The sequence below is a fragment of the Corythoichthys intestinalis genome, chromosome 15, assembly GCF_030265065.1.
Source record: "Corythoichthys intestinalis isolate RoL2023-P3 chromosome 15, ASM3026506v1, whole genome shotgun sequence".
NCBI classification, from domain to species: Eukaryota; Metazoa; Chordata; class Actinopteri; order Syngnathiformes; family Syngnathidae; genus Corythoichthys; species Corythoichthys intestinalis.
This window is the reverse complement of record NC_080409.1, coordinates 43,223,351-43,247,660: the sequence shown is the minus strand read 5'-3', so window position 1 is coordinate 43,247,660 and position 24,310 is coordinate 43,223,351. Positions and strand designations below refer to the sequence as shown.

At 40.3% G+C, this 24,310-nt stretch overlaps 1 protein-coding gene across 1 annotated transcript in view; it reads right to left on the bottom strand.

The window, feature by feature from the left end:
• The window catches only part of spred1 (sprouty related EVH1 domain containing 1), a 114,280-nt gene that overhangs the window by 19,104 nt on the left and 70,866 nt on the right, over positions 1-24,310 (bottom strand). Inside the window, exons 4-5 of the mRNA XM_057858811.1 lie at positions 17,405-17,451; positions 1,794-1,949 (exon numbers count right to left, since the gene is read on the bottom strand). Of these exons, the coding sequence (XP_057714794.1) occupies positions 1,794-1,949; positions 17,405-17,451 (203 nt within the window). The remainder of the gene's footprint in view (positions 1-1,793; positions 1,950-17,404; positions 17,452-24,310) is intronic.

The following is a 24,310-nucleotide window of genomic DNA, read 5'->3' as shown; positions in this document are numbered from 1 at the left end:
AGCAACAGGCTAGTACCCTTATGGGTCTGGGTGGCACAATTTGTGAGGCGGTGGCAACTTTGGGGCCATAGAAGCCTTCGGATGATTTTTTTCCTAATGTTTTACAAGTTAGACCTGTTGAGAAACTAGTTGCGGAATGTGTACTATAAGTCCCACCTGTGATTATGTGGGCAATTTTCCATGCTGTGCAGAGCATACCTAAATAATTGTAAATTGTTGTCATAACATTTACCCTAATTTTCAGACTAAAAGCCGCTACTTTTTTCCCTAATTTTGAATCCTGCGGCTTGTAGGCCAGTGTTGCTTATTTTTTGATTTATTTGGGTTAATAGGTAACACTTTATTTGACAGCGGCATCATAAGACTGTCATAAGAACACCATAATTATGACATGACGCTATCATGGGCATTACTGAATGCTTATGACAGATGTCAATATGTGTCATATGGCATATTATGTCACTAAATCCATTTATGTCCCGCTCAGAACTTTTATGTCCATTCAAAAGTGAGATAATTTGCTGGATGACACTGACATCTATTATAAGCATTCATTAATGCTTATGACAGTGTCATGTAATAATTAAGACTGTCTTATGACAGTATTATGGCACCACTATCCAAGAAAATGTTACCAAATACCATAACTACCAATTAATAAAACAACTGGACCAGTAACTGAAGAAATAATTAGCACAGAACATGACTGTTATTTACATCTGTAGCGCCGCCATGGATGCTAGGAGGAATGTTGGATGACAACAGTGTTGAGAGCAGGTGGCAGCAGAGTTTGACTGTCTACCTCAAGGAAGCAGTGATGGCCAAATGAAGCTTTTAGTGACATGACTGTTATTTACATCTGTAGCGCCGCCATGCATGCTAGGAGGAATGTTGGATGACAACAGTGTTGAGAGCAGGTGGCAGCAGAGTTCGACTGTCTACCCCAAGGAAGCAGTGATGGCCAAATGAAGCTTTTAGTGACATGACTGTTATTTACATCTGTAGCGCCGCCATGCATGCTAGGAGGAATGTTGGATGACAACAGTGTTGAGAGCAGGTGGCAGCAGAGTTCGACTGTCTACCCCAAGGAAGCAGTGATGGCCAAATGAAGCTTTTAGTGACAATAAAGGTTTGCAGCCAGTTGGTTCAAAGCTTAATGGCGGGTTATTTGGTATCATGACAGTCTTACGGTGCCATTGTCAAATGAAGTGTTACCAGTTAATATCTTTTGGTGTAAATATCCCATGATACAATGAGGACAACTGCGGCAATGAGGACAACTGCGGCGTATAGTCCAGTGCGGCTTATCTATGAACAAATGCTGTTTTCATGTCAAATTTAGTGGCTGGCGGCTTATAGTCAGGTGCGCCTTATAGTCCGGAAATTACGGTATAATGGATATTACAGTATCTGAAATTGAGGCTTGTAAGTCCCACAGCATGGCAAGTGGGCATTTGCTTGTTGTTTTCAGAACCATTTTCTGCGTATGTTTCGGGACCTGTGCCCGTCTCATCATCCATGTGTTGTCATATGTAGCAAGTGTGTTTAATTTTGTAGTTGCTAGCGGTGTATTGTGAGATGTTATAATGTCGCCCCTAGTAGCACTTGAACAGCAGCGTGGTCTCACATCAATACACTTTGTCTGACCATGGACTACGAATAGTAAACCATAGAGTGGTTAGAGTACGGTGGAAAAGGGGCATTAGTTGTCAAGCTATGTTCTGATTGGTGTAACTCAAGACTCTTTTCTATTCAGTAAATGTACATTGTTGGGCGTGGCAGGAGGATCAGACCTGTGGCGGCAGGTAGCGTCGGTTGCTGGAGGAGAACTCGTCGAAGGGCTGAGCACGTACGTAGCAGCCTCTGAAGGGCTCAGTTGAAACCACATTGTTCAGAGGGGAGAAGGGCTCCTTCATGGGTGTACAGATAGAAGGAGGCTCCTCGCAAGCCTGCAGAAAGACAGAAACACGTGGAGATATTAAGCCACCATTTTGGTAAGCATAAACAACAAAACAAAAATCTTTCTAAGGCTTTCCAAATGTAACCACTAGAGGGTAGACTGCAACTATTTTTTGAAAGGGTGCTGCAGTGATGACTAAAGGCCCTCAATGTGAGAACCGAAGAGTTCCAAAGAGTCAAAAGCTTCAAAATATGATACATGGCTAAAATATAAATTAAAAAATATTAATAACATATCAATTAAAATCAGCTAAAGCACATTCTTTCAGCTTCGCTTGGCAACGTCTCAAAATGAAATGGATCTCACCATTGACAACAATCAGGCTGAACTTTCTATTAATAGCATCTTGTGAATGCCGCAGATTGCGTCGTGTAGGAATGTATACGCTGAATGGGAAATCTACATTGCAGCTCCAGTAGATTCATAAATAGGATTCAATGAGCAATCGTGCCAAGACTTCGGTACACATGGCAACAAATGTGACAACGATTTCGTGATTCATGAATGCAGAGGTGCGGGAGAAAAACAGAGAGCGCGAGATGGGGGAGGATATTACATCAAGAGCCAACGTTATGTCAGCACAAGTATCTGAGCGCCTCCCAGCTTGTCCACGCACCAAAATCCCATCACTGGTGTAAAGCTATGTGTCAAAGTTGGATTAAATACACGAAGCGGCTAACATTTGATTAATAGAATTGTCACTTTGTCTGTTGAAATTACATCACAGTAGAAAAAGGTACAAGACATTCTTTGCGGAGATGCTGCCAACCTCCATTTTGTTCAGATTTAAAAAATATTTCTCTGAAAGAAAATATGATCAGTTACTAGGTAACATTTTATTCGACAGCGGCGTCATGAGACTGTCATAATTATGACATGACACTGTCATAGGCAATAATGAATGCTTATGACTGATGTTATTAAGTGTCATCCGGCAAATTACCCAAATTTTTTTATAAGGCGCACCTGATTATAAGCCGCCACCCACCAAATTTGGCACGAAAACGGCATTTGTTCATAGATAAGCCGCACTGGACTATAATCCGCAGCTGTCCTCACTGTATTATGGGATATTTACACCAAATATAATAACCGGTAACACTTTGTTTGACAGCGGCATCATACGACTGTCATAAGACCAAATGAACCACCATGAAGCTTTGAACCAATTGGCTGCAAAGCTTCATTGCTTCAAGAAGCGTCATTTGGCCATCACTGCTCCCTTGGGGGAGTCTGTTGCCACCTCCTGTCAACACTGTTGCCATCCAACATGCCTCCTAGCATACATTGCAGCACTACCGATGTAAATAACAATCAAAACTCATGCTCTGTGCTAAATATTTCTTCAGTTACTGTTCCAGTTGTTTCATTAACTGCTAGTTATGGTATTGGTAACTCTTTAATTGACAGTGACGCCATAAGACTGTGATTAGACAATCATAATTATGTCCTGAGCATTAATGAAAGCTTATAGCAGATGTCATCCAGCAAGTTATCTCACTTTTGAATGGATGTGGAAGATCATAGCCGGACATAAATGGAGTTATACTTTGCCGGATGACGCTTAATGACACAAGCATTCAGTAATGCTCCTGATAGTGTCATGTGATAATTATGACGGTCTTATGACAGTCTTATGACGCTGCTGTCAAACAAAGTGTTACCTCTTAACCCAAATCAACAAATAAGCCACACTGCACTATAAGCCACAGGTATTAAAGTCAAGGAAAAAAGTAGCGGCTCATAGTCCGAAAATTACGGTATGTCATTTACTCCATTTATGTCCAGCTCGGCTCTTTTACATCCATTCAAAAGTGAGATAATTTACCAGATAACACAAAATGACATCTGTCATAAGCATTCATTAATGCTCATGGCAGTGTCATGTCATAATTATGATGGTGTTATGACAGTCTTATGGCGCCACTGTCAAATGTGTGACCAAACTACCTTAACTAGCAATTAATGAAACAACCGGAACAGCAACTGAAGAAATAAGCACAGAAAATGAATTTTGATTGTTATTTACATCTGTAGCGCCGCAATGCATGCTAGGAGGCATGTTGGGTGACAACAATGTTGGCAGCAGCAGTTGACCGTCTCCCCCAAGGGAGCAGTGATGACCAAATGAAGCTTCTTGAAGCAATGAAGCTTTGCAGCCGATTTGCTCAAATTTTTATGGTGGTTCATTTGGTCTTATCACACTCTTATGATACTGCTGTCAAATAAAGTGTTACCGGTTAATATCTTTTGGTGTACATATCCCATAATGCAGTGAGGACAGCTTCGGCTTACAGTCGAGTGCGGCTTATCTGTGAAGTCCGAAAATTACGGAAATAAAAAGATGAAACAAAAGGATCTCCTCCTTAATTTTACTTCTCTGGTCTTTCTTTTCATCTTTTAAATTCAATAATAACAATATTTTGTTCTTCAAAAGTTCAAAATTTGCTTAGTTCCTGTTCAAATAATTCTCTGGTTTGAGGTGAGTTCCAAAAAAATCGATTATTACATGCATCGCGATTCGACACGTGACGATTCCATTACGATTCACAAAGGTTAAAAAAAAAAACGATGATTTTCCCACATAACTTTGCGGCAGCCTCTCGTAGCAGAACGAAATTCAAGACACGTCTGCCGCCTGGGCATCGTTAACGGGCGCACGCGTGTTATGATGGATGCTGCCGGTTACTGAGAGAGATTTACTCATTTTTACAAGACTGGAAAATAAATTTGTGTATGAGACAGTCACAGAAGCGCCAGCGCCAAGTTATTTTTTAGCGCGAGAGGGCAAGAGAGGGATAACGTTGCTCCTTGTCTTTTAGATTTCCAGGAGTAGTTTTAAGGCATTTCAATTGAAAAATGTCCTGAGTGTGTTGCTAAGACCCGTATGTATTTATAAGAGGTGAGTACACGAACCCTCTTGTACTGTTAGCCTTTATTGTTGTTGTTTTTGAGAAGTTAATAGTTAGCGCCGAGCGCTAAGCTAATTAGCTAATTCGCTGACGTGTATTTCATATGCAGAACTTGTAAAACCATGATTAAGTACAGCGGTAACACTACAAACATGCGAAATAGTAAAGAAATCTGAAAACAAAGTATATTGGTTAAAAGAAGTCTTACTTCTAAAGACACTTTGTTTCCAGAAAATGTGGAATTCATTCCACCTGTGTAAATTTTATTGTATTTTTGAGAGAAATAAGTACTCCCTTTAAAATGGTTCATGTTTTTGCAATTTCTTGTAAATAAATAAATAAAAAAGCAGCTTGAGGGCAGCTTTTGGTTGTGTGGGCATGTTTCCATCGTTCCTGTTGAATCATTAGGATATTTTAAATAAATAATGGATATAAATGTGTTTGGCTATTGTATCAATTAGCAATGTATGATGCATCGATAATCGCGATAGTCGCGATCATCGTCAATACCTTGATCATCGTTTGATAATCGAATCGTAGCACCCTGAATCGTAATCGAATCGAATCGTGGGGTGCCTAAGATGACACACCCCTGACATAAAAGACCCCAAAAGATAATACATCTAAACCTGAGAAAAATTCTCATGGCTGAACAGCAAATCAAAACAGTATGTAATAAAAAAGGAAAACCAACACAATAATACATCTGAGAGAAATCCACGATCCACACTTAATCCAATGTTTACACAAGTACCGTTTTTGTTGACATTTTCATGTGTTTTAATTTGTTTTACATACTTAACTATTACCACTACTGGATTATCATGTGAATAAGAATACCCAGAAGCTTGGAAGCAGTAACAACAGAATAACTGTTGACTTCAAACAAGTTATTCTTCAGTACCACAGAAAGTGCAGTTTTTTCAGACAAACAAAATAAATATTATTTTGAAAGAGAAAACTGAGGTACGGACCCATACCACACCAACCCTACAGCCATGTTGGAGATGGCAATAATAATCTAATTGTGAAATGCTCAGTCTGTGGCATTTGCCTCATTGGTTTTGAAAAAAAAAAAAAGACAACGAAAACCAAAAAAGGTGGACAAAAGGTGGGTTTTCCATCACAGCTCTGATCCAGCAATATTGTTTATCTCTGTAGAAGCTAATTGTCATAACTTCGAACAAGAGAGCCTATTCCTATATGTTAGCAGATAGAGGTGGGAATCTTTGGGCACCTATCGATTCGATTACGATTATGATTCAGAGGCTCCAATTCGATTATGAATCGATTATTGGTGCACAACCCCCTTCTAGCCCCTTTAATGTTTCGTTCATTAGTTCCAAAATTGTTCAAAAAGCCTCTCAGGCTAAACCAAACTGCTACTTCAATATCAAGTTAACCGTTAAAAACAGTAAATAAAATACTCAAGTCCCCATTCTGTATAAGCAGCTTTAAACTACAGTCAATTTTAATGTTGTGAATCAACCGTTAAAGTTGTTATAATTGCTCTCGTTATTCCATAATTTCCCTTCTGTCTACTTTCGACATGTCAAAGTTTTAAAACCGTTTCATCATTTAAAGATAGATTCAAGTCAAGATTTTGCCGATTTAGGGGTATTTTAGATAAAAAGTAATTAGGTTCGCTACAACAGAGCCTTGTAGAGAAGTCTACTGGTTTAAGATGGCGTCTGTTTACTAGCGCCGACAAGTCCGTCATTTCGCATCTAGTTCTTTGTACATGTTCTAACGCCGTCGTCGTCTGTTATTTTGCATCTAGTTCTACATATATGTGATATCTACCAAAGCCTTATGTCGCTGTATGTTTGTAGCAACTAGGCGCTGTTTGTAGCGCCTGTCAGCCGCAGTCAGGTATTATTGTGTGTGTGTGTGTGTGTGTTTTTTTTTTTTTTTTATATATAGCGTCATGAGTTGAACATGATATTTATTCTCGGCCCGTTTCTCATTGCGTCCTGAAGACCACGCTGACTGTGTTTTATTTCCGCTTCACCTGGTATAATTCTATAATCGGAATTTGGATGTTCCCGAATCTTCCACGGCCGAATCGCGAATAATCTAAGAATCGGAAATTTCGCACGCCTCTATTAGCAGATAGCTAACATAAGCCTTTAAAGGTAAGCCCCTTTCACACACAAATCCCAGTAAATTCCCGTGTAAGGTGACGCGGGATTTACTCGCGTCATGGATGGACACTTTCACAGAGTGAACACAGTGTTGTCGACTCGCGCTCTCTGTGTGGGGAAGGCTGCTGGCGCGATTTTACAACCGAAACATTACATCAGTTTTGATCGGCATTGGCTGTCACATTCTGTTGGTCAGATTGTGTTTTGCTACGGAGCCGGTTGTACCTGCAGTCAATTCAAGCTCATCAAGACTGTATTTAAGCCCAGGCGATCAAAGAGATATTAACTTGCTAGGTGCCTTTCGCCACCTTGTAATTTTGAATTTCATGCATTTGCTAGCTTGTTCGTCTGCTGCCCTTGTTTTGAAATTCCGTACGTTGTGTTGTTGAGTGTATTTGTTTTGTTGTCTTATCGGCTCTCTGCCTACCACTTAGGTTAGTATTATTGATCCCCGCCAACCGACTGCCTCAGACCCAATGTGTTATTCCCCCATTTCCGCGTTCGCAAATATTTTTGTTTGTATTAAATAAACCCTTGAACGCTTCCATCCGTTGTTTTCTACTTTGAGGTACAACCTTGTTTCCGCAGTTGCAGACCCTAACAGCAGCAAAAAAATAAACCACACTTTTCCAAAGATTGACGATGGACTCTCTTCCTCGGCTCTACGATCCAGTAGCAATTTAATTTAATTTTGTTATGTTTTCAGTTTAATTTTGCCATTTCCAGTTTGCCATGTTGATAATTTCGATGTTTGTTTACCGCTTTTCGTCTTACTGCTAAGAAAGAGGAAATGACAATGGGCCTGCCATGATATTTACGTCATCAGCCATCGTGCTGTGAATCGACAAACACCTCGTCCCGGGAAAGTCCCGGACATACAGTAATACTAAAACGCGACCCATTAAATGTCCACGTAATCTCCGTGTTAGTCGACCCGGGATATTGCTTTCACACACAAGAGCTACCCATTTAAAACCTGAGATTTTAACAGTGTTCAAGTTTATGTGAAAGGGGCTTTAGTAGTTAGCCTTAAATTTCCTTTGACACTGGTACTTCTTTTGGAGTAACAAAAAGCCAAATGAACATAAGTTGAGTTATTTGAAGTTTGCTGAACCGAATAAGGTATTTAATGCAAGATCTGTCAATAGCTCTTGCCTTTTATTTTGGCCCAAAATCTTTTGTCCTCATTTCACGACTATTTGCCACCATCAAGTTCATTTAAGTGCTTCCCAAGTTCTCCACTTTTTAAGGGGGGAGGCCAAACACAAAAAATGTAACCCCGATCCAAGCACATTCCCCTGCCATCTGAACCCCACCACCAGACCTCATCAAGGCTGGGTGAGCCCTTCTCTCTCCTCCTCTTAATGGCGTGTGGGGGAGGCTGCTGGCTCTGGTTAGTCAGTGCCGTGAGTAAAGGAGCCCACGCCAGTGCTTTAACGCACAGCGGAAATCTGGTTTGCTCCCAGCTGCTGCAACAGTAATTACTGTCCTGTGGTTGCTAAGAGATGCTTCCTTTGACTTCCCCCCACCCCAACTTTTACCCCTTTCAGACCCTCCTTCGAGCTGTGTACAGTGAATGTACAAAGTATGTGCATGAGTGTGCGCGCAGAGTACCTCCAAACAGACCAAGTGTCTACGTAAGCGAGAGGAGCCAGTGAAAGGAGCGAGGAGGACTAACAGAGGTGGGAAAAATGATTTTGCATTGGATTCAAGTGTGCGTGTATGAGTGACAACGAGAGAGGGAGAGAGGCAGGCCAAAGAGTCTGCAAAGAGAATGTCATAAACCAGCTCCAGCTGGAGAAATGCAGCAGGGAACTTAAAAAGCCAGATGACAGCTGTATGTGTATGTGAGAGGAAGACAGAAAGGAGCAAAGGGTGGAGGAGGGGGGAGATCAAAATGAGAAACAGACTCTGGCTTCCTTTTTGAAGCATTCGCCTAAGCCCCACCATTCAAAGGCATGCGTGGGGGCCAATCTGGAGCTGATCTGACCCCAGAGATGTGGCCGGGGGTGACGGAGGAGAGGAAGTGAGGAATGAAGGAACTATGGACGACAAGCGGGAAGGGGTTTTAGATGAAGAAACTTTGCCTAGTATTGGTGTCAGGGAACATCCAGGGTACTTCCATCCTCACATGGTGTCGGAAAACAAGAGTTCTAAGGTCGGCCTGAATCACGTCCTTGGCCCATGATGAGTTAAACTGTAAACTTTTTCATTAATGATGACTGTCCACTATGACAAAACAGTTTCCTGTTTTATTGACCACATACTATTAACTCATTGTTTACTATTGACAGCACTTGAAGTCCTATCCATTTGTACTGGGAGGGCTGGTGGTGAACGATCACGTTTCCGTGCCATTGGCGGAAATGGGCATCTAATGCATTTGAAGTAGAGCAGTAGATGATCACTGTCGCACCTCGCTGTTAAAACAGATAGGACCATTTTTGCCGTAAATGACAGTTAATTAGTTAAAAGCAGTAGAACAGCCAATTAAAAACAGGTTTTATAACATGCTTTCACAAGTACTCCCAAACACATTTTTGTGCAATATAAACTAAAGCCAGAGTTATGCTACCGCGTTGCGGTGAAGGTGCAGCGACTACGGCGTCATTCGACATTCGATGGTTCTCCGGCCAGGTGACGCGTTGCTCTGTAATTCGCCGCCAAGCCACTAGAGGGGTGTTGTGTTAAGTTTGTACGGTTTTGGGGCATGCTTGTTGACTTCCTTTTGTCTAGTTTAACAGAGAAAAATAAACAATGCGAGATGGAACGCTTGAATGTGGATCTTCAGCTTATCAACATTGAATAAATGTTTATCCTACAAATGTTGAGGCGCAGGCGACCCAGAAGACAGTTTCGAGGCGGTCTGTCCAACTTTTGATGCCGCATAGAGTTCTTCTAGCCTCGGGTGAAAACCAGCTAGCTGTGGCGGCTAGCTTCAAACTGGCATCGAGCACTGCGTCCGGCGTTTTGTCCGAGGTCTGCAAAGCCATCCGGCCCGATTTGTTTGCCGTGTCCTACAACCAGCCAGTGTGAAGCCATAGCAGATTTCTGGCGTCTATGGAACTTCACAAACTGCGTTAGAAGCCTTGATGTTAACGTTATCATAAAAAGCACCGAGGCACTCTCAATCAGTGATGATGTATCGTGTGTGAAAATTGAATTGAAATTGAAAATTAAAGATCAAAACAACTCTTTTGACACCAAACCTGTGCTTTATTCTCCATATACTTGAAGTGTGACACGTAAATAAGTCACAGACTCACAGCAAACATATGTACACAATAAATGATGAAGTGCACCAACCAAAAATATGACAAGTGATAAAAAGCTGGCAGTTTTTGGCCGCCTGGGTCACCGCTTCGTGTGGCCACTCGATTCCGACCACACACGTCTCGGTGGTGTTTCCATTTTTTATTCAATCGCTGACCTTGCCATCTGGCAAACTTTATGATGTCTTAATGAGACTTGCTCTTTGTTGATACTCCCGTCGGCTTGGTCCATTTTTGCGTCTAGAAAAATGTTTTACAATGGCGGTGATTTCGCGCTGAACCGGAAACAACAGTCTGAGCGAACCAATCACAGTCCATTTCCGCCACGTCATATGCGCTGACGTGACGCTACGGTTTGAAAAATCAATAGGACCGCGTCAGGCTACGGCACAGGGTCGTAAATCGGGTCTTCCTTGACGGTGCAGGTCTGACTCGGAAGTATAACTCGGCCTTAACTCCCTCATTTAATTTGTTTCAAGTGAAGATTCATTAGACCCTCAGCACAAGAGTTGATTGCGCAAACAAAAACATGCTTTTAGCAGGTATGTATGTCTACTGGCCAATGCTGTCCTTCACAACATGTATCGGTACTTGTGCTTTAGGCTAAAAATTCATTCACCTTTCCCAATTTGTTCAGAAGACCAGCAAAGATGAAAGTTAATTTGGGGGTGGGGCTTTGATGGCATTTCCATGAACAGTGAGGAGCAGAAGTATTTGCACCCCTTGTGATTTTGCAAGTTCACCCACTTAGAAAATAGGTAGAGGACTGAAATTTCAATCATTGATGCAGTTTCACTCATCGAGACAATCTAAAAAAATCCAGAAATCACATTCTATGATTTTTAAATAATTTATTTGTAATTTACTGGGGTTGATAAGTATTTGTACCCCTGAGAATCCGCAAAAATTATGACACTCAAAGAGTTGTCAGTCTACCTTACAAAAAGCCCACCTTTACCACGTGAGTAACCACCCACCCACTACCCGTTTGAGCTAATTATTGTTAACTGTACACCCCGAAGGCAGTCATAATCTAACTGCTACCATGGGCAAGACCAGAGAGCTTTCGAAAGAAACCACAGAAAAAATTGTTGAGCTACACAAATCTGGAAAAGGCTACAGGACAACTGGAAAGCAGCTTGGTGAGAATAAATTAACAGTTGCAGCAATTGTTAGAAAATGGAAAAGGCTAAACATGACTGATAATCTACCGCAGACTGGGGCTCCATTTAAAATCTCTCCTCGTGGGGCACCACTCATGATAAGAAAAGTGTAGAACTACACAGTAGAGGCTGGTTAATGACCTGAAGAGAGCTAGATGCAGTTTCAAATGCTACTATCAGTAGAACACAATGGTTTAAAATCATGCATTGCTCAGAAGGTTCCCCTGTTGAAGTACATGTGAAGGCCCGTCTGAAGTTTGCCAGGGACCATCTGAATGATGCAGTGGAAGACATGTGGTCACATGAGACCAAAGTAGAACTTTTTGGTGCAAACTTTACTTGTCGTGTGTGGAGGGAAAAAAAGGATGAGAACAATCCCAAGAACACCATCCCTACTGTGAAGTATGGTGGTGGAAACCTCATGCTTTAGGCTGCTTTTCAGCAAAGGGGACAGGACAACTGTACTGTATAGAGCAGAGGAAGAACAGTGAAATGTATCGTCAAATTTTGAGCCACAACCTCCTTCCATCAGTCAGAGACTTGAAGATGAGTCGTGGCTGAATCTTCCAACAATGATCCAAAGCACACAGCCAAGCTGACCAAGGAGAATCTGTGTAAAAAGCATATCAAGGTTCTGGAGGGGCCTAGTCAGTCTCTAAACCTAAATCCAATAGAAAATCTTTGGATGGAGCTGAAACTTTGTGTTTCTCAAGAACAGCCCCGAAATCTGACAGCTGTAGAGAAGATTTATGTGGAGGAGTGGCCAAAATCCCTGTTTCCATATGTGAAAATCTGGTGAAGAACTACAGAAAGCGTCTGACCACTGTAATTGCAAACAATTATTAACAATATGGTTACAAATACTTATGAACCCTAGCAAATTACAAATAAATTATTGAAAAATCATACAATGTGAGTTCTGGATTTTTTTATGTCTCTAGAAGTGGAAAAAGTTTTCAGACCTCTACCTGTTTTCTAAGGGGGTGGACTTGCAAAATCACAAAGTGTGCAAATATTTCTGCTCCTCACTTTGTTTCGAAGGTTGAAGAGCTTGAGATATATGGGCTTTGATTTATAAGTGTGGTCAAGGAATAAATCACCTTAAGTCCTAACGCCATGCTATGCTATGCTAATCAATCACCTCAGGCGCCTTAAGTAAGGCTTTATCTTTGAATGCTGTTGGCCTCAAAACAAAGGGGTTCAAACTTGGCTCAATTGTAAGAAAGCTCTTAAAAGAAATAGATTTGCATCTTTGCCAAGAAGGATACATGAAGTTGGATACCGCTCACATCACTATCGTCATCCAACAAGAAGTCTTCGCACCCTGAGCGTAAAATTTAAAACATGTTTTCAAACTCCGACTCAGAGGTGTGTCATATGGAGACATATTCAGCCACACCAAAAAATCAGTCAAGGCCATAAAGTCAAGCAGCCATCATAACCTCAGTGAACTTAAGTGTTAAATCGCAACTTCCTGTTCATTCAAAATTAAATGCAGACATTTGAAGTGGGGTTTCAACAAGAAAAAATTTGGACGTGGCGTATCTTTGTAGATGACTTGCGGAGCTCAGTTGTGCAACTGGATTTGTTCTTCATGGGTAAAGCAAGTCCTTTGTGTGGGTTTGTGTATAATAATGGAAAGGAGGTGGTTTGAGATTACAATCTTGACCACTTGCTGTAATTTCTTGAGCATGAACTGCTTTTTTTCCCCCAAGAAAAATCATCAAAAAACAATTATATTTAAGAAAGGTCAGAGCATGTTTCATTTCCTGTAGAGGCTCAATGTCGGCAGTGTACATCTTTTTCAGTCTGTTGTTGGGGGAGGCATTGTGACCCACAGACACACAAACTGGCTGGACCGGAAGTGTGTTTTTGTGATGGGGAAAAGTGTGGACTCTGTGGGACTCTCATGTAGGGCATCCTGAACAACACTGGGCACCCACTCCAATGTACTGAGGAGCAATCAGGGTTGCTGGTTCCTCATTCTTAGTGCAGAAAGGAACAATTCCGGAACAGCCAGAAGACTATACAACAGATCAGTCTGAGTGAATCTTTTATTTTTTATCTCTTAATACTAGGGCTGTCAAAATTATCGTGTTAACGGGCGGTAATTAATTTTTTAAAAATTAATCACGTTAAAATATTTGACGCAATTAATGCACATGCCCCGCTCAAACAGATTAAAATGACAGCACAGTGAAATGTCATCTTGTTAATTGTGTTTTCTGGAGTTTTGTAACCCTCTGCTGGCGATTGGGTGTGACTGATTTTATAGGCTTAAGCATCCATGAGCATTGTGTAAGTAATTATTGTCAACAATGGCGGGCTACTAGTTTATTTTTTGATTGAAAATTTTACAAATTTTATTAAAACGAAAACATTAAGAGGGGTTTTAATATAAAATTTCTATAACTTGTACTAACATTTATCTTTTAAGAACTACAAGTCTCTTTCCATGGATCGCTTTAACAGAATGTTAAAAATGTTAATGCCATCTTGTTGATTTATTGTTATAATAGACAAATACAATACTTATGTACCGTATGTTGAATGTATATATCCATCTTGTCTTATCTTTCCATTCCAACAATAATTTAAAGAAAAATATGGCATATTTTATAGATGGTTTGAATTGCGATTAATTGCGATTAATTACCATTACTTCTTAAGCTGTAATTAACTCGACTAAAAATTTTAATCGTTTGACACCCCTACTTAATACATTTTGCTGTTTGCAACTTTTTCTTGACCTGAGCTGAATGTATATTTGTGTGATTGTATGGCTGTCGAACTGTTGATTTCCCCTGTGGGGGATTAATAAATAATAATTTTTTTACGTTTATCTTTGGAAGAGAAAGTAATAAAATCAGTCAATTGTATTGCTGTTTACCAGTATCTAGAGCTTGTGAAAAAGGTGTATGTTCATTCCAATTCAATGGCTAATGTTAGCAAATTATACAAAATAACATTTTTGCTACTCACCGTGAATCTTTACACAATGTGTACAGTTTGTACCTGTGTATGCATGTGCACTCTATATTTTAATCAGTCCTTCAATCGATTATCTGTAGCTCTTATCCTCACAAGGGTGACTGGGTGCTTGAGAGTCCAACCCAGCTGTCTATGGGCAAGAGGCAGGGTAAATCCTGAACTAACTGCCAAAATGACAACCGTTCATACATTCACATCTACAAAATAAGTGTTCAATCATTCAAACAGCCATGTTTTTTTCATGTAAGCGGTGGCCAGAGTAGCCTGAGGAAAAAAACAACCAGGCACAGTTAGACTGAGACCAAGCAGACTCCCAAAACAAAGGCTGAAGCTGGTATTACCCAGTCCCATAGCGCAGTGGTCCCCAACCTTTTTTGCAATGTGCACCTTTTTTTTTCATGGACTGGTAATGTGTGGCAGAAAATTACAGTGAATATAAAATAACATGACAGGGCTAAAAACGAACATTAAGTACAGGGAAAATGTAACCCACCAAAACTCAGTCACTTTTTTTTTAACAGCGTTCTCTCCTACAACTTTACAACAAATATACTTGATCGAAGGGATATTCGTGAAAAGTTAATAGAATAGACTTCGTTGTAGGCTCCTCTTCTGGCTCAACAGGTGGCCTTTTCCCAGTAAACAAGTTGTCCAAAGACGCCGCTGCCGGCAGCACGCAGCCAACAGCAGCTAACGTTACTGTTTACTAGAGGTGGGAATATTTGGGAACCTAACAATTCTATTAACATTACGAAGCTAAGATTCGAATATAAATCGATTATTGATGCCCCCTCGCCCCTTTAATGTTTCGTTCATTAGTTCCAAAATTGTTCAAAAATCCTCTCAGGCTAAACCAAACTACTATTTCAGTATCAAGTTAACAGTTAGAAACCGTAAATAAAATACTCAAGTCCCCATTCTGCATCAGCAGCTTTAAATTACATTCAATTAATTTAATGTTGTGAATCAACCATTAAAGTTGTTAAAATTGCTCCCGTTCTTCCATAGTTTCCCCTTCTGTCTACTTTTGACATGTCAACGTTTTAAAACTGTTTAATCATTTAAAGATAGATTCAAGTCAAGATTTTGCCGATTCAGGAGTATTTTAGATAAAAAGTTAATTAGGTTCGCTACAACAGAGCCTTCCAGTTAAGTCTACTGCTTTATGATGGCGGCTGTATACTAACGCCGGCAAGTCTGTCATTTCGCATCTAGTTTGCTATACATGTTCTAACGCCATCGTTGTCTGTCATTTCGCATCTAGTTCTACATATATGTGATATCTACTGTAGCGTTACGTGGCCGTATGTTTGTAGCAACTAGCAACTGGGCGTTGTTTGCAGCAGCTGTCGGCCGCAGTCAGGTATTATTGTTTTTTTATCTAGCGGCATGAGTTGAACATGATATTTACTCTCTGTCCATTCCTCATTGCGTCCCAAAGCCCGCGCTGACTGTGTTTTAGTTCCGCTTTACCTGGTATAATTCAATAATCGGAATTTGGATTTTTGTGAATCGTTCTCAAATCTTCCACGGCCGAATCGCGAATAATCTAAGAATCGGAAATTTCACATGCCTCTACTGTTTACATTGACTGAACACCCCAGTAATGGTGGCCAACCACAAGATGGCGACGTACACAAATCTCTACTTGGATAAGTCAATAGAGTACACATGCATATTGATGTGTCACGTGGAACAGGCCAGATTGCGGTCGTTAACAAATGATTTATTATTTCTCTGTGGCCCAGTAGCTAATGCGCCACGGACCGGCACGGATGCCTGGCCAGTTGGTTGGGGATCATTGACCTAGCATGCCACCAGTGTGTTGATACCTGCAATCATCAGTTACATCTTCCACGGATTTACGGGAGTCATTATTAGTCAGTAAAAAAATACAAATGGGAAGTCTGGGCTTCCCTGCTGAAGCTGCTGCCCCCGCGACCTGACCTCAGATAAGCAGAAGAAATTGGATTGACAATGCAGATAGTATTGTACTTTTTGATCAAGGATAACAGCAAACTTGAGCTTGTATACATAATCTTTGAATGGGGTGAACTGTACACAAGAGTATGCTGTGCTTGAGAAATTACTTTAAAGTCAGAAACTCATTTATGATACTTGCATCTCATATAATGCTACTGCATTTCATGTCAGTCCAAACTGTCCCATGATTCCATGAGGCCTGATGATGTGCTATCTGCTGGCTCTCCAATTGCAGAACTTGAGGATGGCTCACTTTTCTATCTCTGCAGCCCAGATCTGCGACCGCAACATTCAGATGCCAAATCACCATGGTGACACCCTCAGTGGCTCACGCGCTGAACCTTGTGAACACCCAACTCCTTTCCCGTAGCAACCCCCCCCCCCTTGCTGCCTAGCAACAACAGTGCCATTGGATTTCCTGTGTTGTTCAGCCTGATCCTTTAAAGAGGAACTTTGCCACAGGAACAAGAACGCAGCTACCTCCTTCATCCGTCTTTTTAAGATACTGAGGGGTGGGGGTAAAGGGTTTCGGGGAGTCAAAAGTGTTGAACCTTGATGAGAGGTACAGCAGGATGTCAGAAATATGAGGTTGCATGCCTAAAAAAATCAACCTTTGAATTTGAACGTCAGCATTGGACTAACGTGCCACCTACACTTTGCTTTTTCTCTCACTTTTCACACAAGTGATATCCAACAGTGTCATTGTTCCTTTTTTCCTTGAATGGGATTTGAATTTTTCGTACTCTGATTTGGGGTTTAGATCAGGGGATGTTCTCTATTAAATGTGGCCCGTGAAGCCCTATGAGACCCCTTTGTGAGGAAGTACTCTAGAAATAAAGTCTTTACAATCTTTATCATTGGTTCATGTGCACTTCATCAGTTCTTGTATTATGGATATGTATTTGTTTTGTAAATGTCTCTTTTGTTATGATTTGTTTTAAAAAAAAATGGGCAAAAATTTCCCAAAAACAATACTTACTGGTAGTCCGTCCTCCTGAGTATCCCCTTCGCCAAATGGTTTACAGCCTGAAAAAACAAAAACAGATACACACAAAAAGACTTTAGATGATATTTTTTTTTAAATACAGTTTTTAAAACCAATTTTAGGATTATGTGCACTGTTTAAATAGGTATTTATAAACCAAGCAGTTTGACTGTCAAAAGGGTGCGTTACTTTGCAAGCTTAAAACAGAATGAGACCAAAATTGCGCTTCCATTCAACTACGGCCTAAATGGGGAAATGAAAGCTGCTTTGTGTCAGCGGGGCACACGGAAGCTCATGAAATATGCATGCCACGAATAATGTAACCTGACCTCTGCTAAAACGCCATGTGCCATTTCCACATCCCCCCAAAAAACACCTTGTCTGCAAATGCAGGAGACTGCAGGCTCGCGTTTCAGGTATCAGGGTGACTCTGTTTCCACATTTTTTTAAAAACTGTGATGACGTAAGGTACAAAGAAGTCATTGAACTTTTAACACAAAACGAAAGCTTTCTTTATCTTTGCTAATAAGATGACAGTGTCACATTGACAAAACCATTTGTAATGGATTTATTTTCTTTGTTGGTGTACAACTAACTCTTTTAGTTGATTAGTCAGAGTGCAAATCAACTTGCCTAAGGCCACTTTTTCCTTCCTGTACAAATCAATTTATTTTCTCATTGCGAGTGACCTACATTCAAGTTGTTGTCACGAGAATTTTTGCAGGGAAAAAAGTTTTGAGTGGGGAGTTTACGGCATCTGCAAACCCCCAAAGCAAAACACTAGTAGTGCCACAAAAAACACCACAAACGTGGCAGACAAGTCGCGCTGAGAACGAGATATTTTGCCCTGCATATTTCTTAATGAGAAACAAGATTATTTTATTTAACATTTTATTATCAGGCATGAAAATGGGTCAGGGCTTAAAAAGGTGAGAAGGGTGTGGAGGAAATATGTTCCGGTACTAGAGCTGTCACAAACGACTAATTTTCTCCCGATTAGCCAGCAGACTATTTTTACGATTAGTCGACTAATCTAATAATTCCACACACCCCCTTTTATTTATTTATTTTTTACTACCGGTAATTTAGCAATGAAATTTTTGAAGACGCTTATTAATTCACAAAAACGTTTTGGAACACTTAAATTCTTTATTAAAGTACAAATAAACACGTACATAACAACAATAAATCACAAATAAACAATGAGGTCAAATGCTGATCGCGTTAACTAGTGCAAAAGAAAAATGTAAACAGATTCAAAACACTGACTTCGCCTTTCCAACATGATTCAAAACAATTCTTAAAAATAATATCTAGCATTAATATTATAGTATACTACTATATATTATAGTAGTATAATAATTATTCATTGCAATGAGATTTTTCATAAAGGGTATCATTTTAAAGCTATTTTATGTGTAGAATCTGAATTCTGAAGTACAGTGGGGCAAATAAGTATTTAGTCAACCACTAATTGTGCAAGTTCTCCCACTTGAAAATATTAGAGAGCCCTGTTATTGTCAACATGGGTAAACCTCAACCATGAGAGACAGAATGTGGAAAAAAAAAACAGAAAATCACATTGTTTGATTTTTAAAGAATTGATTTGCAAATCGTGGTGGAAAATAAGTATTTGGTCAATACCAAAAGTTCATCTCAATACTTTGTTATGTACCCTTTGTTGGCAATAACGGAGCCCAAAACTTTTCTGTAACTCTTCACAAGCTTTTCCACACTGTTGCTGGTATTTGGACCCGTTAATCCATGCAGATCTCCCCTAGAGCAGTGATGTTTTGGGGCTGTCGTTGGACAACACGGACTTTCAACTCCCTCCGCAGATTTTCTATGGGGTTGAGACCTGGAAACTGGCTAGGCCACTCCAGGACCTTGAAATGCTTCTTACAAAGCCACACCTTTGTAGCCCTGGCTGTGTGTTTGGGATCATGGTCATGCTGAAAGACCCAGCCACCTCTCATCTTCAATGCCCTTGCTGATGGAAGGAGATTTTTACTCAAAATCTCTCGATACATGGCCCCATTCATTCTTTCCTTTACACATATCAGTCGTCCTGGTCCCTTTGCAGAAAAACAGCCCCAAAGCATGATGTTTCCACCCCCATGCTTCACAGTGGGTATGGTGCAATTCAGTATTCTTTTTCCTCCAAACAAGAGAACCTGCGTTTCTACCAAAAAGTTCTATTTTGGTTTCATCTGACCACAACACATTCTCCCAGTCCTCTTCTGGATCATCCAAATGCTCTCTAGCGAACCGCAGACGGGCCTGACGTGTACTTTCTTCAGCAGGGGGACACGTCTGGCAGTGCAGGATTTGAGTCCCTGGCGGCGCATTGTGTTACTGATAGTAGCCTTTGTTACTGTGGTCCCAGCTCTCTGTAGGTCATTCACTAGGTCGCTCCGTGTGATTCTTGCTCCCCGTTCTTGTTATCATTTTGACGTCACGGGGTGAGGAGGGAGTTTAAAGTCCGTGTTGCCCAACGACAGCCCCAAAACATCACTGCTCTAGAGGAGATCTGCATGGAGGAATGGGCCAAAATACCAGCCTGTTATTGCCAACAAAGAATACATAACAAATTATTGAGATGAACTTTTGGTATTGACCAAATACTTATTTTTCACCATGATTTGCAAAAAAATTCTTTAAAAATCAAACAATGTGATTTTCTTTTTTTTTTTTTTCCACATTCCGTCTCTCATGGTTGAGGTTTACCCATGTTGACAATTACAGGCCTCTCTAATATTTTCAAGTGGGAGAACTTGCACAATTAGTGGTTGACTAAATACTTATTTGCCCCACCGTATATTTCTTACCTAAAAATGCCATTACGCTTGATAACACACATCACTTAAAAGTTAAGTGTTTTTCCCACGTGTTTCAATTGAAATTCTATTTGTGTCGAGCTATTTTTAAGTTCCAGTTAAGTTTTAAGTTGTTTTTTATAAGATCTAAAAGTTTTTTGAGTGAAAGCAGTGAATTAGTCTTATTTTTTATTCTAGTTACATCTGAGATGCAATTGTTGGCTGTTTTCAACAATGTACATCGAAAATAAAGACATTCATTGACTGAAAATGGTTCATTATTAAATGAAATGTCTTGTTTTCTCATGTATATTTATAAATGCTCTTCACCTAAAAATATGTTCTATCCGATTAATCGATAGAATTTTCAGTCGATTACTCGATTACTAAAATATTCGATCGGTGCAGCCCTAGTCTGTATACACTCTCTATTTACTTTAACGTAGATCTCTGTTCAGATTTCATTCGGTCGCCGACTAGACAAATGAGACTTAAACTTGGTGGAATTTAAAGTTTGAATAGATTCTTGATTGTACAGTACACCTGCCCTGAAAACACGTAAACTGTGCGCATGTCAGCTCTAGCAGAGAAGGGCGCGTCACCCTCGTTTTTGCTTTTTCCTCCTTCCCGTGCTCTGTGTTCTGGAATCCTCTGTATTCTGTCACTGTTGTGTAAGGGCTCTCTTCTCAGCACGCACGCACACACAGACAGGTTCCTCTGTATTCGTATTGCATTGCTCCACTGCCAGTCGCTTCGTTTCGTGAATGTGTGCGGGAGCGTGTAGTGGACAAGCGTTGGGGTGTGGGTGGCCTGTGTTGTGTTGGTAGGCAAGAGAATATGTTGCGCTCCTGTGGATGTGCGCGCACATGCGTGTGTATCGGTCTTGCAGTCCTCTGTTGCCATGGCAACACTGGGCACATGGCTCAGGCAGCTTTGAAAAAGGAGTCGTGCTGCCATCGCTGTCTCTCGCTTACTTGCTCGCTCCCCAGCATTAACGATATGAAAATCTTTTGGTGCCCCCTACCACACAGATAATAATACTAATAATAATGATCTCTCCTTTACCCCAGTGGAATTGTTGTAAATGTTCGTGAATGGCACTGGCTAGCAACCGTTTTCTAATGTTTGCTGCAAGTTTCTCATGTCAAAACAAAACTAGCTCTGCTTTCAACACAGTTGGGCTATTTGTTGATTAGCTGAAGCCAGCGAGACTACATTGTCAGTTATAAAAGGTGTATATAGCAATTATATCTAGGGCTGCAGCTATTGATTATTTTAGTAGTCGATTAATCGATGAACTAATTAGTTCGAATAATCGAGTAATCGGATAATCCATCCATTTTCTCCCGCTTATCCAAAAAAATAAAAAAAAATAAATCAGGATCTTTAAGTACAGCAAAAGAACAATTGGCTCACTTGCAAAAGCCCGCTAGCTTAAATGCTATAAAATGTTAACATTTTTTTTGCATGGAGGAATGGGCCAAAATACCAGCAACAGTGTGTGAAAAGCTTGTGAAGAGTTACAGAAAATGTTTGGCCTCCGTTATTGCCAACAAAGGGTACATAACAAAGTATTGAGATGAACTTTTGGTATTGACCAAATACTTATGTTCCATGATTTGCAAATAAATTATTTAAAAATCAAACAATGTGATTTTCTGTTTTTTTTTGTCCACATTCTGTCTCTCATGGTTGAGGTTTAACCATGTTGACAATGGCGTACCGCACGCATGCTATTTTTAGACCGTGACGTCGCATCGTAAAGCGGAAGTAAAGCCGAAGTGGGACATTATAGACCCGCCCTCACATAGAAACAACGTAATTTGTACTACTTTTCACCGGTTATCTTTCAAAAACGAACATGCCGATCACGCATTGCTTTTTTGGAACTTGTAGAAACGACTCTAGACATTACGACACATGAAGGATGTTTTCTTCATAGGTTTCCGGAAACCAAAAACCCGGGAGGAAAAAATGTGAAAACTGAATCAAACCTGCGCGGACTTTCACACCAGCTCGGTGAATCCATTCACATTTCATATGCAGTAAACGTTATGTTGGGTTGGTGGCATAGTCTTTCAGAGGACAAAGAGGTAAGCCATTTTTATATTTTTAGCTTATTTTTTTATCGTAACGTGCCGTACTGCTTCTGTCTGACAATGAATGACCTGAAAAGAATTACAATGGTATCTGACTGCCACTGTTACCATTTCTGTTATATATATATATATATATATATATATATATATATATATATATATAAAACTTTAGTAAGGGGGAAGTGTAAATAAATTATAGAATTGAGATGTGATATCAACAGTGTTGGGAGTAACGCCGTTATAAATAACGCCGTTTCGTAACGGCGTTATTTTTTCAGTAACGGGGTAATCTAACTAATTACTTTTTCCGCCGTTACCGTTACTGACGGCCAAAAGCGGTGCGTTACTTTGAATAAATTGAAGAAACTACCAGCCGTGTCGAGTCGACTCTCTGCTCTGTTGATTTGTCATCCAAGACTTGGGGTGCGTTCAGGTTCGAGAATAGCGCACGTACTTCTGACTCCAAGCTGTTTGTCCCTGCTCATTCAATTAGACACTGCTTTCAAGTTTGGTAACGTTTTTCTGTTTGCTACACCTGATGCTAGCCTCGTTCCCATCTCCCACTGTCAGCCAGCAATAATTCTGCTTCCATCTTGAGGACGACAGACGCTTTGAAGGTGACGTGAATTGTCGGGAAACGAGCCTACCTAAATGCGGCCCCTCGAGAGATGCGATGGAAGTGATTGTGATTGGCTGAGGGTTAGAGTCATGTGTCGTAGTAAGCCAATCAGAGCCGTTGATTTCATAAGCAACCCGGAACAGCGCGTGCGGCAAACACACACACGCAAAAGATATGCACAGGGTCGGGATGGCAGAGCATTCAGAAGAAAAATTGTCCTTTAAGAGGTGGAGATATAGACAATATTTCAAGTTTGTCAAAATTAATGGAAAGAACCTGCATGTAATGTGAAATTTATGTCCCGGGGCAAAGCTTTTGTCGACATCTGTGGTAAGCAATTCAAATCTGCTGAAGCACCTAACAGGTTAACTACCTGTCTGTTCTTCTCTATTCCACTGACTCGAATACTTCTCAGAAAATTTCAAATTCTTTGACATACAACAAGTTCTTTTTAAAGTAACGGAAATAGTTACTTTCCCTCTTAACTAGTTACTTTTTCTATAGATTAATTCAGTTACTAACTCAGTTACTTTTTGGAAGAAGTAGTGAGTAATGTAACTAATTACTTTTTTAAAGTAACGTGCCCAACACTGGTTGTCAGTGAAAAAATTAAAAGTGTTTGTTGGCTGTCACTGAGTAGCATTTGCGATCGCTACACAAAGCTAACTAAATTACCCCAAAGAACGGTAAGAGACGTAGGACAACCAGAGGATATATAAGAAAGACAGGGCTGATGGTAAAGGATAGCTTGTTGAAACAAGAGAATGTCATTGTCAGTCGCGTCGATAAAAAAGCTAAAGCTATGCTTAGGTCGGCTCGTTTTTTTTTTGTCTTTTTCAGCCTTCGACACTCAAGCCATCTCTTTAAATGAACATTTTTATGTTCTTCCACATCTTTGCCAGTGAATTTGGCACCAGGCACATCATTTTCGGAGAGAATTGGTAGGTTTAGCTCTGTAAACATCTCCTTCGTACACGATTTCCATTCATTTCCTATTAGGGACAAACGGTGGCTTGTCCCTACTTAGCAACAGTAGCTAATGTCATGAATACTAATGAGCGGAAGTGACGTGTTGCTTGCGGTACGCCATTAAAGGCCACTCTAATATTTTCAAGTGGGAGAACTTGCACAATTAGTGGTTGACTAAATACTTATTTGCCCCACTGTATATTTCTTACCTAAAAATGCCATTACGCTTGATAACACACATCACTTAAAAGTTAAGTTTTTCCCACATGTTTCAACCGAAATTCTATTTGTGTCAAGCTATTTTAAAGTTCCAGTTAAGTTTTAAGTTAGTCTAAACTGTAAGTCCTGATAGGATTTTGAGTTTTTGCAGTGTTCAAAATAAATGAATGACCCCTGC